The 19,740-nt window shown below is 42.9% G+C and overlaps 1 protein-coding gene across 1 annotated transcript in view; it reads left to right on the top strand.

Annotated features, from left to right (window-relative positions):
- The window catches only part of ARID5B (AT-rich interaction domain 5B), a 145,654-nt gene that overhangs the window by 682 nt on the left and 125,232 nt on the right, over nucleotides 1-19,740 (top strand). The window contains exons 2-4 of the mRNA XM_074544601.1: nucleotides 1,208-1,307; nucleotides 10,756-10,858; nucleotides 16,434-16,609. Of these exons, the coding sequence (XP_074400702.1) occupies nucleotides 10,831-10,858; nucleotides 16,434-16,609 (204 nt within the window). The 5' untranslated portion in view covers nucleotides 1,208-1,307; nucleotides 10,756-10,830. The remainder of the gene's footprint in view (nucleotides 1-1,207; nucleotides 1,308-10,755; nucleotides 10,859-16,433; nucleotides 16,610-19,740) is intronic.

Below are 19,740 nucleotides of genomic sequence, written 5' to 3'. Positions count from 1 at the left end.
AAATTATTCATGATTTCTATCAAGAAGGAACCTTTCCTCTTTCAACTAGCAAAAAAAGGGGGAGTTTGATCTTCCTTGAAATCATTTGAGAACTTTGTACATTTCTTTCCAGAACTAAAACTTTCTACAAAGCTTTGGATATTCAGTGGAATAATGTCTATTACATAATTGAAGCTCAATACAATACCTTGGGGCTAATAAATGGTCTCCTGGTTCTATAGAAAATGTAATAAATCATGATAGTTCTTACTGGGATAAGGCCAGGCACAAATGACAAAGTTGGTTTTGAAAGTGACTTGTGGTCAGAAATACTCTTGGTCCAAAATCATTCTCTTGATTGTCAGGGGGACATTTACTTCCTTTAATTTTCAGCCTAGATTTTATGTTGATCCTGCACACTGAATAAAATCAAGCCTGACAGAGCTGCTACTGCAGCTGTTACAGCTGTAAATGTGAAGAAGGCCATTTAAGACAACTCTGTTTCACTGACTATGTTATTTGGAAAGTATGCAGATTATATTAAAAATGGCTTGATATGTCTTTATTGTGTGGCTTTTTTTTTTAAGGAAGCAAAAGATTCTGCAGTATTGAGTAGTTTATTAACATTTCTGATCACAGCTCTTTTACTTAGAAAATAATTGTTCTATTGTGTGCTATGAAGCTGCCTGTAAACAACTGGCAAAGGAGTACACTGGTTTGTATTCTCCATGAAGAAAAAATCAAATTCAATTGATTTATCAAAGGGGACATTCTTTGATGGCAGGGAACCTTTTCAAACTTTATTAAAAATATTGAATAAACCATGAGCGATCAAAGTTCATAATCTGAACTCCTGCTTGAATACAGTAAACCTTCAAAATAACTCATAAAACAGGAGATGAGATGTCTAATAAAAAGAAATGCTCAGAGTAGCCTATTTCCAGACCTCTGTCTTGCTCTGGATCTTGGCTACACCATTGCAGTCCCACTGATTTTACTGGAGTCCCCCTGTGTTTCCACTGGAGAGACTGGTAATAAGAATTGAGCCCTTAACCTTTTTTTCTGTGACCAATTCAGAAGTATCTATGAAAAGACTGCCTGTCTTTTCATTGAGGGTTTTTCCCTCATTCTGAAAGAAGAAATGAGATTGCAGTCAGCAAAGCTGCACAGTGATTAAAGATAATCTAGGTATGACCTGCAGGCTGAGTGACTGTCCCCTCTTTTCTAGGAGGAAAGCAATCTTATGGCCAAATGCAGGATGGCTGGGGAGAGTGAAGATGAGTGAAATGGAAATTCGCAGAGCTGTGGCGAAAACAGAACTCAAACAGGTGGGATAGCATGGCTTTGTCTTGCAGTCAGCACTGAAATCATGGGCCCTGTGTGAAATACTATGTGTAAAGCTCAAGTGTGTTAGAAACCAAAATGCTCATATTTAGCAGCAAGAAAAAGTTACTGGTATTTTGATGTAAACAATAAAACAATGGAGGATAATAGGATAACAGTAACTGAAGGTATAGAGGCAAAGAGTGAAGCAGAGGGAGCAAACACACTGCTTGATTGATCAGGGCACAGTAACCTGAGGTCATTTCAGTTGGGTCACAAGGAAGAGCACACTCAGCATGTCCATGTTCCAGGCAGAGGTGGGAGGCTGGGGCTGCACCTCGCAGGGGGGTTCTCACAGCCACCCCCAGCAGGGAGGTGGAGCTGGGTACTTGCTGCCTGGGGTATCCTCTGGCTGGAAGGTGGGATGGAGAGCTGGGAGAAGACACCTGATGATGCCCAGCACAGCCTGTCAAACGCCTTTACTCTGAAGGGAGCAATTTTTTTTTTTTTTTGAAGTAGCACCCTAGGCCCAATAGAGTGAAAAAAACCCAAACCAACAAAAAACCCAAATAAACTCCCACCTTGAGAGCTTTTGCAGGGGGTCCATCAGAAAAACCTCTGTCCCTTGTGGGTTCTTTGCTCTGGAAATGAAGCAGAGAGATTTGCAGTGAAGACCCTTTGTCAGTCCCCAGCCAGGGTAAATACAATACCTCTAAAACTCTGAATAGTTGTTTGGGTCAAAAGAGATCATATGCTATAAAAAAGCTGCCTTCCTACATGTCATCCCATCCTGTGCAGCACTGCTGTGGAAAGGGCTTATTCTAAATACTCCATTCTGATATAGCAGCACATGAAAAAGAAAAAAAGACACTTTATTAAAAAAAGAAGCTCTTTCAAAGAGTGACAGATAAATGTAGTGGGAGATTAAAATAAATTTTAAAACCTGAATATTATCCTCTAAGGGGAAAAAGCTCCTAAATACAGGTGCAAAACAAAAAATGGCAGAGCAAAACCTCTGACAATACCTTGCACAGAAACATTTATTAGGTCTCTGTAAGTGATCATTAACATGAAACTTGCATTTAATCTAGTATTCAACCATTCCCTTTTATCTTCTAGCTCCATGTGTTTGTGAGAGACAGTGGTCCTTCAAGCTGCTTTTTTCTCACTGGAGTGAATGTGCAGGGAACATAGGTCAGAGAAGGGAATTTGAATAGCCCTGTTTCAAGCTCATCTCTCTGATTTTAGCTTAGACCAAAAGAGGAAAATGATCACCTCTTCTTTAGAGCTGAGCAAATTCTTTCCAAACCAAATAAACCCTCAGCTGTCCTGTCAGCAGTACAACCCTTTGGGTCACAGCACAGGGGAGCAGTGTGTGAGCTGGAGTGGGCTCATGGGTGCACAGAAATATTACCTTCATTTTCCTGTGTGGACATGCTCTTTCTGGGATGTTGGCAGCAGCATGTGGGCTGGCTGCAGCAATTATTTACTTGTGCTGCTATTGCCAAAGCACCCAGGCAAGGGATTTCTAAACTAGCCCCATGTATCTGCTGTCACTGACATGGTTGCACTGTGAACTCAGCTCATATCCTGGATTTCTGATGAAAACTGTTGCACACCTGGAGTAACATCTAAAGACATCTCCTTGACCTCCTTCTAGGAGTACCTAGCTCAGGGAGGTTGGTAAGATGTGAAATTGCCTCCCCTCTCACAAGAATGTGCCTCACTGCCTCTCTAGGCCATGTTGACACCTCTTGACAAATGTGGGTTGATGGCACAGGTATAATACTCACTTTGGAGGTGTCCAAACCTCTGAGTGCTTTTTTCCATGTATATCCCTTTGTGGTGCATGCCCAACTGCCCTGCCAGTCTGCACTGCTGATTTCAGTGAGTGACAAAGACATTTCAAACTGAAAGGAGATATTTTAAATACAGTCAGGAACAACATAAAAAATTACCTCAAACAATCCCACATAAAGTCCTTTGTTATTTTCAAAGCACTTTCCTAGCTTGACACCTTTACTTTTTTATATCCAATATAAAATTCAAAATGTTATATTCCAGGGCAGAATGTGGATCTAAAATAGAAATTTATTGAACCCCAAACTACCTTTTTTATGCTACTGCTTTGAAACAGGACCTGAAGTAAACTCAGTGTAAAGATCCAGAAAATTATCAAGAAAATTCCACTTATCAAACTTTTTCTCCCTGTGATCTTGTAAATAAAGAACTTCCCTGAAGTTCTCCTCAGAGCTCTGACAGCAGTGAGGAGCAGCCTGGCTGTGGATGGCTGTGGGCAGCAGCTCAGGGCTGCTTGGGATTGACCATGCTGGGATGCCTCAGGTGTGCCTTGCATGGCTCAGCACAAGTCAGCCCTGCTCCTCAGGAGCAGGACGGAGATCTGGAGTGAGGAATCTCAGTCCCATCTCCCAGGAGAACATCCAGGTTTGTACAGTGAAAGCCAACACTGCCTTGCAGGGCCTGGCAACCCCTTCTGTTTCCTGACACCTTTTTCTACAATGCAAAAGGTCACTGGAAATGGTCTGTTGTGGTTCTGTGCCCAAAAGGTTGATGTCTGGTTGCTGCTTTCTCTACTGCTAATTGCTGCTTTTAAATGGCTTTGAAATTACCTCACAGTGACTGAGTGCAGGTTTGGGGCCTGTGTGTACACAGAAGTTGAAGTGAATCAGCTCAGAGATGTTTGGAATAGGCATAGCTGGCAGCACACAGCAAAGAGAATGGCTGGGTGAATTTGCATCTTGTTTAATACATCAAAAAAGTTTTAAGCTGTGACTTGTAGAAGTCAAGCCAGGAACAATAAGCTTGTCTGGAGAATTCTGGTCTTAGAAATGAAAGGATACGGAGCCCTGTCCAAGGTAAATATTGACATGACTCAGGATGAACCAGTAAAACGTTTAATGAAGCTGAAAATAAGGCATCTGGGATAGATGTTTATTGTTAAAAATGAAACATTCAAGCAAAAGTAGCATAGTGATGATGGAGGTTATTCATAGGGAAGCCAAGTTGGGGAAACAGCATCATCTGAAAAAAACTGACTCGGGCTATTTGTGAAACATGGAAAAATGTTAGAATTATAAGAGAGCTGAAAATGTAGGTGAATAGCAAACAGTTATTAAGGATATTCAGAGTGGATTTTGGAGACTGAATCATACCAAGGGAGAAATTATTCAGGTGTCCAGAATAACTCTATTGGCTTTGACAGATTTCTTGGTATTTGCCTTCGTGTAATTGAGAGTTTACTCCCTTATGCCATATGAGGACTGAATATTAAGAAACCTGGAGGGAAAAAAAAGCACTTTCTTTCGTTCCAGTATCATTCTCTTGATGATAGAGAATAGGTCACATTAACTTCTCAAGGCATTTCAGGAACACATTAGGAGATTTTCTGTTTCATGCAGCAGGAAAAGAAACAGCCCTTGCAGAATGCTGTGAAAATAATCAGAAAGGTTCCATTGAACTGGGCATGGGAATGAATTGGGCTGCTATTTTGGAAGTCTTACACCTGAGTCTATGGTGTTACTGGAATGATCTGTGGAAAAATCTGTGGCTGGGTGAGGCAACACTACCTTCCCATGCTCACCAGGGTGGAGATACTGGGGAAGAGATGCCAGGAGTTGGAATTGCCTGCTTAGGTGTGCTCTATAAACCAGCTTTTTTCTACCTCAGAAATGTAACCTTAACGCATAAGAACTGATCGTGTGCAAAAAGTACCTTTGATCTCTTCCCGTGTACCGTGCCTACAGTTGCAGTGGCACAAATGTCAGTTCAGAACTGTCTGGTGATTGTGCACATGCAGCTGCAGTCCCCCAGATGGCTTCCTAGTGCAGTACAAGGGCACACATCCCCCCAGCCCCAAGGCACAGGATAACCCACACAGCTGACCATGCTGGAGAAGGAGTAGAGGCAGGGAGGGATGCCTGGGGAAGCCAGCAACTGGGAGAGACTGCTGTGCTGAGGCACTGCAAGTGCCCTTGCTCCTTGGCTGCTTCTGATGGATTCAGGAAAACTGTAATTGTGTTTGGCTCTGCACCATCTCTCAAAGCTTGTATCCAGGCACAAAGTGAATGCTACAATCTCTCTTAGTCCTCCAAGCAGTCTTTTGGAAAGCTGGGGTCTAAAATAATTGAAAACTTAAAGCATAACCATCAACTTCTTGGACTAGATTTAGAAAACCCACAGTCAACCCATCCACTTCCTTCATCTCCTGCTCACTGAGGAGGTTTCCTTTGGCCAGGCTTCTCATTGAGGCCCTAATCAAATAGTAGTTGATGGTAGATTTTATTACTAACATAAACAAATAGCAGGTTATTTTGTTATTGTCCCAAGCTTCAAAGCTGGAGCTGATCTTTTGCATCAGTGGGCTCTACCAGTACTGACATGCAATTGGAATGCAAAGGGGATGTTGATTATATAAAACATATGTTGCTTATGCAGATCACTGAGCGTCACTTCAGTGCTCTCTGCAAAGCACCTCAGCCTGTTGATCCTCCAGCAGCCTCAGCCAAAATAACCCAAGAGCTGCACATTCTCTGAGCTGCTGCACAGCAGCATCCCAAAGGATGCACGCCCTGGAAAAGGATGTTGACACAAGCAGCAGGTATGTAGGATCATATGCTGGCATTGCTGTTTGAAACTCAATGCAGAAATGTCTTCTCTGGGCAGAGCAAGAAGGATTTAGTAGATATAAAAGCACATCTAAAGCAAATAAGGGATTTTTATTGTCATTTTCCCCCACACCATTTTATTGGTTTTGTGCTTATAAAAACATTAGCTGATTAACTCACTATCAGAAAGGCAGAGCTGCTAACCAGAAGCTGTGTGCAAAACCAGATACATGCAGTGCCTTGATAGTGGTAGGGTGAGATTTTTCTTTTCCTGCTTCCTCACTTTTAAACCCTGGCCAATAAAACTCTTTTCTGTCATCATAACATTTGGCACTATTCCCATATGTACAGATTGCAACATCTGCAAGTTTTAAAAATTAATATAAAGTTCTGTAATTGTATAAGCCTTGCTCATTTTAATGGTCCTGAATGAGCAGCTCTGATGCAAGTGAGACTGGGGCAGCAGATGAAGTGCTCTGCCTGTACTGAGCAAGCTGCTCCAATGGGGCAGGATGTCTATGTAGTTGGTGCTCATGTGGGTGATGATCACGGTGTAGGATTGTGCTGTGCAGGAACACAGGATGGACTTGAGTTTCTGGCAAACAGAAATTCAGTAAGTTACCTGTAAGTGCAATCATGGGTGCCAAACTGCAAAGTAATCACATTTGGTAGAGCTCGTTTCTGTCACCCACGGTCCATGGAGATCCAGCATGAAGGTGTGAGGTTTCACTTTGTCCATTTTAAAACCACATTGTACATGGACATGTAGGTGACCTTTCATGGATCTTACTGAAAGCCATAAAAGGACTTAGTCATTACCTACTCAGGGTATGTTGGAAGTATGGTTCAGTATTTCCAGGTTTATTGAAATACAAGCACTCAGCAAGCAGTTTTAGGAATGCTTTGCTTTTCCTGTGTGTATATAAAACCTTAGAGAACTCTCTGATTGTGGCATATTTCAGCATAAAGGAAGTAGAAATAAAATCGGGCGCTATAATTCATGTATTCAGTAATGGAGGACCAAAGCAGGAAGAGACAGGTGCTTTTCTGAAAGGAATGAAAGATCTGAACAGCTGATTCATGGTGAAGTAATATGCCTTTAGCTGAGAACATTTATTGTAGCTGAACCTCATGCCACCCCTCAAGCCAGTATCTTAGATGAATCAGCAACTTGCGAGCTTTATCTCAGCTGTACCAATAGAGTTTATAATATTGTTCTGTCAGTGCTATTTATACATCATCACATGGCTGACTACTCCAGGCTGTGCTTTTTTTACACAGCCTTGGATGATGTCACTGTGGAGTAGGCAATTGTACTGAACAAAGGCTTTCTTCAGAGCAGCAACAATTAAAGCTGATGGCAGAGTACAACACCGGCGCCATGGAAATACAGAAACAAGCTCTCCAGTTTTAAGGTAGCTCTAGAAAGGCTTTCAGTCCTTCAGTAGCTGGTCCCACTGGGAAATTACTTGAAGTGATATCCCACAGCTCTCAGTGCCCACCTGGCCTTGGAATGTGTAGGGAGCAGTGTGGTCTGAAGCCTTAGGCTGCTGGGCAGAACACTCACTCACCATGTAATTGTTTGGGGAAGAAAGAAAGCAAGCTCCTCCAAGAAGGAAGATCTGTGGATCTATTCTGCATCATTCACTAAGAGAAACAGTGTCAGCCTGGAAGCCTGCAGCCCTGCCATGAGTATATTCCAAAAGCCAGGGGACTGGTACCCATTGCAGTAAGAAGCAGTGAAAGGATCTACAGATTATTTGTAAAGGAAGAATTCAGCATCCTCAGCTGATTGCCCTTTCCTTTGTGATGTTCCAGTGAGCCTGAAATTCTTCTCTAGATCCCTATTCCCCAGTGCATCGTGTGCATTTCCAGCTGTTTATCATCATTCCATAAGGCCAGCAACATGTCAGCATCAACAGCTGTGTTCTTCTCATCTGCTACTTGTACTGGATCTCTCAGAGTTATACACCACCACTGCTGACCCGCGCTGCTCGGGCACGGCGCTGTGTGTAACTCTTCCCTGGAAGCTGCTTCTCAGGAGCTCCCTCTGTGCACCCTCCAAGCACATCACTGGGTCACAGGTGGAGGCAAGGAAAAGAGAGTGTTCCCCCCACCCCTGCCTGTGCTTTGCAGAATGACTGCAGTAATGAAGTGGTTTATTTCAGAAGTACTCATAAATTGGACACAATTACTGGCTACCTCAGAAACAGAGCTGTAACATGCTTATGCTGCATGTTTTGACCTCTCTTGCTTTGCAGACCTTTCCTTCCATTTTCCAGTGCAGGTTTAGACTCAGGTGTGGAAAACTGCTGTCAGCAAGGTTGGTTTTTCCCCCGTTAAGTTTCACAGACTCTCTAAGTACATTCCACAAATCCTCAGAGATCTGCATTTCCAGGCAGTATGATAGCACTGGCCTACTCCTAGGGACTGGTCTAGTTGCCTTATTGCAGTTAGAGTGGTCACCCCTCTCTAGGGAATGGCCCTTCCCAGTGCTCTGACAATTTTTATCCTCCCCTTAAAAATTGCTTCTTTCAAAGTTTGGCTCTGCACAAAACATGCCAGCATCTGATAAAGGCTCAAAACAGAAACAGAATGGCATAAATAGAAATTAAGTAAATTAGGAAGATGTGCCAAAGCAGCAAAACTCTAATGATAGCTGTGGCTGCATGTGCTGTGCAGCTTCCAGCCCCTGCCAGAGTGCCAGGCTGCCCCTCAGTATTCCTGGGAACATATGCATTCACTGTGTCACTGGCACTGCCTGCTCCACCTTGGACTGCATCTTCTCACAGACTCTCTAGAAAGCTGGGGTTCGTGCAGGGAGTTGGTGCCAGAGCCCCAACCAAGCCAGCAGCAGCCCTCTGTGGCTGGATGATTTTTCCTCACTTGCTAAACTGTGCTTGTGCCATCTGGTCAATGCAAACAGCCTTATCCTCTCTCCAGCCACATTTTGTGGAAATTGTGGTCTACCTGTGTTGTCAGCTCAGCCATGATACTATATGGTTTATTTCCCTGAGGAGCCAGAGGAAACCTGGGCCAGATTCCCAGCTGGTAAAAATCAACATGACTAAGGTGAAGTAATTTTGGACCATCTGACAGTCTTTGTTAATGGCCAGGGCTGGAAAGGTAGAGCACATCTTTTGCTACTTATTCATTATTGATGCTGTTTTTTCATGAGACCATTGATCACAAGTGAGCAGGAGATACATATGTGAGAGCTGTTCTCCTAAGCAGCATAACAACTTAGGGTTCCAGCTGAGATCCTTCCAGAAATGGCTGTGTGTGGTGCTGGCTCTGCTCAGGTAGCCCTGAGTCCCTCAGCTGGGCTCCCACCACTCTTTCCCACAGAGCACAGCTTGGTCCCCCAGAGCTATGCTGGAGTTAACCTACGCCAGCCTTATGTTGGTCTTGTTTTTGAACCCTGGTTCTCTTTATTCCATGAGTTAGGACATTCTTAGTTTGAAAATACAGGCAAAGGTTTAGAAAACTATTGGGATGAGAAGAAAATGTGGAGCCAGTTGAGAAGCGATATAATAACCTGTAACTCTTGGGTTGCTCTGCCTATGCATGTTTTGGCCTTGCTGAATATTGAACTCTGGGGACCTGTGCTTTTGTGGGAGAAAACCTAGACAGGGATGTTTATTGGATCTTGGGCAAAATCTTTCTTGCCTTTTGTTGCCTCCTGATGCCCTTCCTCACCAGCTTGGCTTGCTGGTCTGTAGGAGGGGTGGCCCTGGGGCAAGGGAGAGATAAAATTTGCACTTCTATGAACAGCTGTTGGTCTGAAGCTCACAGCAACTGCCAAGTGTGAGCACAGTCAAACTGGACTTGTTCTTCTGTGACACAAAATAAATGGTGAAGATCAAGAGTGGTGGTTTAGAGAAAGATAACATCTCCTGTCAGACCAGCTGACATGCTCAGGAGAAAGGCGATGAGGTTTTCAGCACATGGGTCTGTGTAATCAAAAGGAGTGCACTGAATGAATGGGCCTGGAGTAAGGGAGGCAAAAATAGAACCAGCCATCTGTCAGCACACACCAGGATGGCTAATTGGGAAGCCTCAGTGCTCAGCTGCTGAACGTCCTGCCTGCTTTTGTCACGGAATGGAGGCGGCCGTAGCAATCTCCCCTTGTGGGCTGGGCACAGCTTGGAGCGATGGGGTGTCTGGTGAGCTCCCCCAGTGCCCTTCTGCAGCACTTCTGAGGTCCTGTTGTGGGTGACAGAGGCATCTCTGTCCTGAGGACATCATATTCCTGTGGTCAGGCAACAGGAGAAGTCCTCAGGGCAGAAAAGGTAGGGAAGGACTTGAGGCAGGTTCATATCTAGTGCCTCCTCCTGCATGGGCAGGAGAATTCTCTTCACAGGCAACAGCCCAGCTGCAAAGGCTGGAACAGAGGGGAGGCAGCCCAGCTGGGGCTGTTGCATTTATCCAGAGGAGATCCTAACATTACTTTGAGATGTTACCTCTGCCAATGGTAGTCAAACATTATAAATATATATGTAGTGTGAATGTATGTAATGATTGATTTCATAGTCACCACACAAGTTGGAAACATTGCTAATGTGATGCTTATAGACAGAAGTTAGTCCAAATTAAAGGCAGGAAATTCCAAGGTATTGTTCTTATGGAAGCTGTGACAGCTGAATTATATAGGCTTGTTAAGGAACTAAAAATAACCTCATTCAGAGTAGATAAAAGCATTATGTATGAGTAAGGAAACTGAATTACAATTGCAGTGGGAGCCATAAGTCTGAATATCTTGACTGTTGCGTGCAGTTAAATGGAAACTCCACCATGCTGTTATATTAATTTGGTACTTTTTATTTAGGGACAAATCTTCAAATTCTTTACCTCAAAACACAATGAAGGCAATGGATAATTTCAAATACAGAAAGATTCAGACATGGGGATTCAATGCCTGGGTCATAAAGGTAGGATGAACTTCTATCTTGCTTGTTTCTGCTGTCATGATTTGATGGTGGGTGTAACTGTGGGAAGCATCCTGCATTGCCTTCAGACTCACCAGGACAAGACTGTAGAAAGTAAATAAATCTGGAATTCATTTCTTGCTGATCCCCACCTTTTCTGGGACAAAAACCATGGCAGGATCTTGGAGAATAGAAGCCTGATGTGGTAACATCCATGGCACCCCTCAAGGCCGTGGTACCCCTTGCCACCACAGCACGTGTCTGCTTGCCAGCAGGGGCACAGCCAGGCTGTGTCCCACCTCCCATAGCTCTCCCTTGGGATGACCACTGGGATGAAGGACTGAGGTTTGTGGCTGCCATCAGCCCTGCTGCTGCACCCTTGCAGATGCCAGGCACTGGGCTTGGCAGGAGATCTCAGGGAGCCCTTTGGGCTGAGGAGAGCATCCTCAGCCAAGTTCACTGCTGTATTTGTGTGGGAGCACTGAAGGACACCCTGGGGTTCAGTGCCTGTGTCCCTGCTTGGTGTCCATGCTGAGGGAGCATCCTGGCAGACACTAACCTGTGCTCTAGGCAGGCAGAGGGAAAGCCTCTGCTGGCAGATCTGGGATAGGATGCTCTCCATTTAGCATCAAGCTGAAATTTTACAACATGAAAATCTGATTAAAACCCATATTTCAGCTGGCCTTTCTTCATCCAGTATTTGAAACCTGGCATCTGTGTGCTGGCTGCACTTCTGAGACCCAGCAGAGCAGCTTTTGGAGATGGGCTGGGGCTGGACTGGTGCTCTGCCCCACATCTGCCAGAAAACAGTGGCTGGGTTTTCCACAGTGGCTCTCAGAGATTTTTGGTAATTTTATTGCAGCATCTCTGCCTTGCCACTAGTTTTCCTACTCTGAGACAGTAATTGGTGTACATTTTGTTGCCACAACATTACTCACCTGGAATTTGAGACATTTTGCTTCTACTTTGCTTTGTTTTAATCAGACTTCCTTGAAATGTCACATTGAAATGAGAAAAGCAGCGAGGCTGTAGAAATCTCAGCCATAGACTGCAAGGCAGGAACTGCATACAGAGCTTGGCAGGAGGCACTGGGACTACCTGAGAGTACCTCTAATTGCCACCTATAAATATCAAATATCAGTATGTGTAGAGAAGGTGAGTGCAGAGGACAGAAAATAGTTTTACTCTATGCTGTAGTATGATTCATGCTTTTAAGATCAAGATTAAAAGTCTCTGTTAGGTTCCAGACTATGATTTTATTTTCATTTACATCAAAGGATTTAAGAGCTTTCAAACCCCAGCATTTTTAAAAATAACTTTTAAGCATACTGTCTGGCAATGTGAGTCCCACTTAGCATGGAAGAAGCCAGGTTCTCCTCATATAAATCAAATAACTGAAAAATCTGAATTAAAGAAATACCTTGTCCTCAGTTTAACTCTGACAGCTTGTATTGTATTTTTGTTTCAGGAAAAAGACTTTATGAAATGTGGGCCCTTGTAGCCAGGACATAGGCCTGGCTGATTAGCCCTACAGATCAGCAGAAACCATGCACCATAAAAGCCTGTGCTTTTATGCAGGGTTCAGAGCCTTAATTTGAATTTTTGGGCTTGTTTGTATTTCAAAAGCAAAAGCTACTGAATTGCATATTGAAAACCACATTTCAGGGCAAGTATCCTCAAAACACAGCCCAGGTTTGATCAAAAGGTTCTCAATTCTGCAAACCTTTTGACAAACCCAATGAATGTTTACACTTTCTAAGTAAACTCCAAACCATAGGCTGGCATCTTGCTATCGAGTTTTTTCAGATTTTCTCTCTCTTCCTCTCCCCCTCCTTACCCCCCCTTCCTTCCCCCAGCTCTTACAAAAATCCAATCTGTCCTTCCAAGATGGAAATTTTAATATTTTTATTAATAAGCACATGAGCAGGCACAATAAATAAATATCTACATGCAAGCAAAATACTGAGCTGTGTTTGTAAAATGCCAAATAAAAAACAGGTTTGTATTTTGGCTTTATTTAATGTCCATTCCTGTGGATCAGACTGCACAGAGTTCACTTGTCCAAACCACTAAGATAAACCTTACCACATATAGAAATAGATTTTAATTACAGAGCAATAAATACTGTATCTTTTTTTGCTGTATGCATTTTTCTATCAGCAGACAAAAGCTGACATTTATTTTACTGATAGCCCTATATTTCCCCTCCCGCTACCACCGCAGCAGAATTTCCCTTGCCTAAGGAAATTGAGAGGATCAGAGCACATCTGATGTTCCATTAATTTAAAACGGCTGCCAGGACTTGCATATTGTAGCAGCTTTAAAGTGATTGAATTTGGATTATTTCAAACTCTGGAAAGTCCTGCCTTGCCTGACAGAGGTGTCTTGAGTGACAAAATAAAATATGAATATGTCGTGTCTGTACGTCCTCATCCTCGCATGCAGCATTGCAACAAGCACAATAGAAGCCATGGAAAGAACAGCCCTAATTTTTTTTTTTTTTTGGTGGCAGGCCCCCTTTTTAAGCTGTAGCCCAGCTAAGTGGAGACACCTGGTGTTTGCTGCAGCAAGTTCACTAAAAATATGTGAAAGGGGAGGAGGAGAGTAGGGGTGTCTTGGGTGCCCTGACTGGGACACAGCCAAAAATTCCTCTCCCGTTGCAGGGGCTCCCCCTGTGAATATAGCCCTGCCCTGACCACAGAAGGGCTGCTACAGCCCAGCTCTTGTCCTGGGGGGAAGCTTCACCCTGTCAGGTGTTAAATAAAACACCAGCAATATCTGTTTTGTAATGCCTAGTGGGTAGCTTATGCAGCATAATTCCAAAAGCAGAAAAAGTTTATGCACGGCCAAAGGAATATTAAAGTTTCACTACAAAAGAAATATTGTGGCTGCCAGGGCCTGATTACTCATAAACCCCACAGCATTATCACCATCCATCACTGCCGAGCTTTAATGACCAAACTAAAAGGAGAAACATCAAAGTGGGGGGGTGGTGTCGTTGTCGTTTTTCAAGAGTAAGATTCCCTAAATATAGGACCAATAGTAGAGCTCGACATATTTTTTGACCAAAAAACTTGAAAAATCATTCAAATGAATCACAAAACATATGTTATGTTTTGCTGTAAAAGCCATGAAGTTTGTGCAGTGCTCTATTATGGTGACTGCTTGGCTTTTCATGCATTCCTAAATTACCATGTAATCCAAAACCTTGTTTTCAGCTGCTCTATATTGGAAAGTCCCTTGCAATAATCAGGATGATTACAGGCTAGTGCAGAGAACAAAACTTGTTTGTATTATTGCAAATAAAAATGTCGTTTATCAGAAATTTTACCTTTCAAGGGAAAAATAAAAATAATAATAATAAACTTTCTCTTTTCCCTGGCTGGAAGTATTTTAAGCATGGGATTAATTCTGGCCACTCTACGACTTAAAAACACATGGATACTTGGTATAAAAATATGTTTCTTTCCTGTAGGGACTTGACTCTAATTGGTGTGCCAAAACTATCTCACAGAGATTTCATTGTCTTATCTACTTACATCATCTTAATGCGATTTTATTTTACTTTGTCAAAGTCATATTAATGTAAATGTGTTCTTGATAGCAAACAGAGTTCTTTTTTATGCTAAACAGGATTCAGCTGACTCTAATAAAACAGCTTGCAATCCATTAGGCTATAACTGTAATATAGTTATTTTGTTTCCCAAATAAAGACCGTGTCAGAAAGCTGTATAAGGATTTTTGTCTTGTTTTTCCACAATAATTGCTTGGGTGGGGTTACATTCTGATCTTTAAATGAACAGTATCGCTTGGAACAAACACTTCATATATCTTTTATCTTCCTCTTGCAATACAGTTCTGAGTTTTCTTTGAAAATGCAAAGCTACTTTTCCAGATAAGTCATCAAAATGTTTCCAAAGTATTTTAACTGCCAGATTAACTATATCTTGAATACAAAGATAGATGGCTTACATTCTTTATGCAGAAATCCTGCCAATGCATAGCAACTAGCAACAAATTAATTTCTTTTGCAACAGTGGGAAGGAAATAAAAAAAAGAAACCCTGCTTTGCTATGCAAAGCTCAAAAAGGTAAATAGATATTTAAAAAGAAAATAAGGTTACTCGTTCTGAAAGGGTAATCTGTAAGCAAAGAACAGAGGATTAAACATACATTTGCTCTCTTTACAGAATCTGTGTTCCAGCCTTCTCTTAATGTATTCAGCTAATTAAGGACTGCGGTGACCTTGTGGCAGATTCTGAAATCTAGGAATGTCTATTTTTTATTTAATTTTATTTTTATTTCTTTTAATGCTGCCTCTCCCACAGAGCTTAATACAATCTGTTTCAGGTCAAAGTCTGTTTATGTCAGCAATGTTCATACTACACAACTAAAATGTTTTAATGCATTTATCAACTGAAAATATTGCAAACATTTCATTTCCTTTGATACAGACACAAAAAACCCTCTGCCTTCATTGCAAATTCTTGTTCATATGAATCACTCTGAGTAATATTTGCTTTAACTTTCGTGTGGTTCTACAAACAGCCTTTATATGGCTGGACTTCAAAGCTGGTAGAAATAAAGGTTAGAAATGTGATAGGAGTAATCTATTATTAGGCATGAAACATTAAACCACTTTTAGTTATAAGCCTTAAAACCTGAATAATATAGATTTTTAACTTGCTGCATATTTATTGTGTTTTCAGTTAGTTAAGTCATTTAGCATGGAGGAACTGTTTGGAAGAGAAATATTTTCCATAGGAACACAGACCACAATTGGGTTTAATTTTTCCTAATATTTAATTTAGAAAAACTGCAGTATGGTAACAGACATCTCATATGTCAAAGCTGAAATACTCTGCTTGGTGTTCCTTGCAGTGTAAAATTAATCTCTTACCAGCACGCTGACCCGAAAGGCAGGTTTTAGTGAAACAGGCATGGGGTGATGGGAAGGGTGTGGGAAGGGAAGATAAAATCTCCTTCTAATAGCAGGGAAAGGGAAAAAATTAACACAGAGGAATGTCACAGAGTTTGCCACTGACATCCAGTGACATGAGCTGATCCAAATGTGTGTGTGAGGGGTTTCTTTGACCAACATGCCCCACACCATTCACGGTTCATCCCTGTCACCCCACAGAGGTTTGTGAGGTGTCAGATCTGCAGGGGACATTGCTGAGGAGGGATGTGCCCATGAGCCCTGGCCTTCATCCCTTCACTCCCCTTAAGGAATTCACATGGTCCAAGAGGAGCTGGACAGAGAGATTGCCATGGTTTTGAGGGAGTTCAGCCTGTGCAGCCAGTGGAGGCTGAACAGTGTTGTTCTTGTTCTTGGTTAGGTTTGTGTACTAACACAGGAGCATAAAAATAAGCTGAAAACATGTAACAGTTCAAGCCAAACAGGTCAGCCAGAAATAAACTACCATTTAAAATCTAGAATTTTAAATCTTCATGAGCCTGGGAAAGACTGGGGAAGCAGCCTGGGCCCAATCCTGTTCCCAGTCCTAGCAGTGGGAATTTTAACATTGACAATACAAGACACATTGCCCTTTTCTAAAAATCTAATTTTGTTTCCTTAGGTCCAGCTCTGCCAGCTTGCCATGGCTGCTGTCTGCCCTGCACGAGGTGGGATGAGGGGACTCACTTTGCCCTTTCCTGGTGGATTCAGCCACAGCACAGGGACATCGACCACCTCTGTTCATATCGCCAGGGACACCTTGGCAATGTGGAGAAGGAACCCACTGCATCGTGTGGAGTGGGTAATATCCAGATTGAGGGTACATGTCTGGGGCAGGGGGCATCTCTGAGCTGCCCTGCTCTCCCCTTGGTGTCACTGCAGCAAGGAGTGGGGAATGGCTCACTCAGCGTCAGGGAGTGGAAAACTCTCACTATTTATATTTTGCTCAGTGGAAGAAAGGGTCACACCCATCCATCTCATTAGTATAAAAAAGCATTGACAACACCATAATCCCCACCTTTCCTTCTCCCATGCTTCTCCAGAGCACCTGGTGCAGTGCCAGAGGGTTTAATAGGTTACCCTGCAAAGCCTGGGACCGTGGTGTCACGCAAGGTTGCACATTCCCAGGAAGTGCATGTGCACAAAGCTGTAACAGACAGACTGAGGAGCGATGGCCCTGGCTGGCAGTGCCGAGAGGTGCTAATATTGCTGGGGAAAGTGAAAACATAATTGAAACCGTTTATTTTGGGGGGCATGCAGGACACAATGAGGCAATAACTTCTGAGCAACAGATACCTGTAATTCACCTATCCTGGTCTTACAGACTTTTAATTTGCTCTACAAATTTGGCTGGTTGCAGAACATGTAAACACCCAGAACTGTACTCGGCAAACCATTAAACATTAACTTATTGTCGACTTTAAAAAAACCCTACTCATGATATTAAAAACATAAGGGGAAAGAGATGCCAAGCTAGTGAATGAAGCCAGCTGACTGCTGAGAAGAGGCTACGGGGTTTGCTCCTTAGCTTTGCTGTTTTCAGTAATCTGAGTCACTGAGATATTTTTAGACACAGTAACAAGTTCCATTGTTAAGTAATTTTTCATTTGAATTTTTCTCAAATTATGCTGTCCTCTTGGCCTGCAAATCCCTTTCTTCAGCAAGGCAGTGCTGCTCTCCACACCCCAAGGAGGAAGGGGAGCTATGGAGGACTCTGATGATTTGGACCACATGGTGGAACAAGATAGATCTCAGCGTCAGGTTGGCAGGATATTTCCCTTTCTTCAAAGGTCTCCAAACCCAGCAAGATTTTCTTTGATATCTCTCCAAAGGGATTTATCAGCATTGGGGCATACATTTGTTTAGATTGTTCCTGTAGGGTGGGACTTTCAAAGTCTTTCAAAGGAGCAAAAGGATGCCAAGTGCCAAATTCTCACCAAGCTCTCCATAAAGATTTCCTTAGCTTCCTTTGAAAATGTTAGCTGTGCTCCCCATTGCTCTGTGCATCCCTGCTGGAAAGGTGCCCAACGGTACCATCACAACGTGGGCACAAGGGATACAGGAAAGATGGTGACATTTTAAAAAACAGGAGGAAGAACTAGCCTGGGAGAGAGGAAATGCATGAAAATGTGCAGGTTGGGGAGGAAACAAGGAGGGAAATGGAGACCAAATTCCCTAGACCCATCATTGTTTGGGGTTTTTTTTATTCTTCCTCTCTGCTTATTATTTCTCCCATGTTTTCTCTGAGAGTTTTTAACTAAATTGACATGTTTTAGTTAAAACAAGAGATGAGCATCTATTGAGATCATGGGCAGAACTTGGGCCCTGTGACCAACTTCTGCTCGTGCTCTGGCTTGAGACATGTCGGAACACTCAGGTGACCTGATGGCGCCAGGCATAAAGGTGGTCCCCCTCAGGGCTGCCATAGGAAAAGCAGAGGCTGTGCCCTAGGACAGGGCCACAGGGAAGTTAGAGGTTTGGCAACTGGTTGTCTTATGTACTTTTCATGAAGCAGGGGCTAAGTCCTCCCTGATGGTAATGCACTGCCTCAGACATAGTGGGAGATCTGCAGGGAGCTGCATAGAGACATTCAGGCCAGTAGCTCCCGAATAACAAATGCACTGATGTCCAGGAGAGGACTTCCAGAGCAATTTGTTTTCCTACCCTGGGGAAAGGGCCTGATGAGGGCTGTTTGGAGAGGATGTCAGAGAAGGAATTTTTATTTTACGAGTAAGGAGATACAGAGGCTCTTTCTGATCTGTTATAGGTGCGTTAATGATTTGCGAGCTGAAGCAGAGCTTGTCATCCTCTGATTATTTTGCAGGCTGAGAAGAGCCTTCCAAGTTCTCTAATACTGTATTTGTAGTCATGTACCTGGCTGGGTTTTTTAAATGATAAGTACCTAGAGATTGCTGAGAGCCACAACATCTCTTAAACCTAGTTTCTCCTTAGTGCTTGTTGGTTTCCAGATACAATTTAAGATGTTGATTTTGCCCCCAAGCCCCCATGACTTAGTGTTGCAAAGAAAAGTGGTTCTGTTAAAATTTGTCTTATATCATGAGCTAAGTAAACCTCAGCACATCCCTTCTCATCCCATGTTGATCCAAGGATTAGATGCTAGCTCCCTAATTCAGTGAGGACAGGCACAGACCTGCTGCAGTAGCTCTGCCTGGTGCTTTTGAGGGGCTGAGGGCAGCAGGGTGCTGAGGCAGAGAGGGAGCAGGGGCTCTTGAGTCCTTGTCTCTTGCAGAGAGATGGAGGGCAGAGGGAAGAGCCTGAAGAGACTCCCAGTTTCTCACTGGGGCACTGAATAGGGCCAGCAGCCAGCTTGGGAACTCCTCGGATCTCAGCCAGCAATGGTTGTTGAAAGGAGCTTCATTAAGCACTCCTGAATGTAAGTTTTGGGAAATCAGAGTTTCACTTTGATTTATTTCAAACATTCAGCTACCAAGAATAAAATAAGGACCTCTCATATGTGTTTTGGAGAGGTAATAAAACTTATTTACATGTCTGCAAAGTCCTTTGCCATGCGCACTTAAATCAGCATTGCAAATCTATCTGAACGTGGTGCTCTGGCATCAGCCTCCAGATGACATGTAACATGTTTGCAGTTTGATGGTCTTCACTCAAAAGGCTGGCTACAATATTTTTATATTTAGATTTATTTTTGGAGTTTATGGTTGAAAGATTTCAGCTCTGGGCAGCCTTTTCCATGGCTTTTAGTAGCGACACTTGCAGTTGTGTTTCACGTAATTAAACAGCCAACAATACTTAATGAAGAAATAAATAACATCAATAAAGTAGTAAATAATTATATGCAGGCAAACACCAAAGACATTATCCATCAGGCAACAGCTGTGAGCATTAGTTTTGATTAATCAATAATGTTGTACAATAGGAGCAGGAATGCTGGCCAGGCCTCTGGGGGA

This window comes from Zonotrichia albicollis, chromosome 7 (assembly GCF_047830755.1).
Source record: "Zonotrichia albicollis isolate bZonAlb1 chromosome 7, bZonAlb1.hap1, whole genome shotgun sequence".
Lineage (NCBI taxonomy): Eukaryota > Metazoa > Chordata > Aves > Passeriformes > Passerellidae > Zonotrichia > Zonotrichia albicollis.
This window is presented reverse-complemented; position numbering and strand designations above follow the sequence as displayed.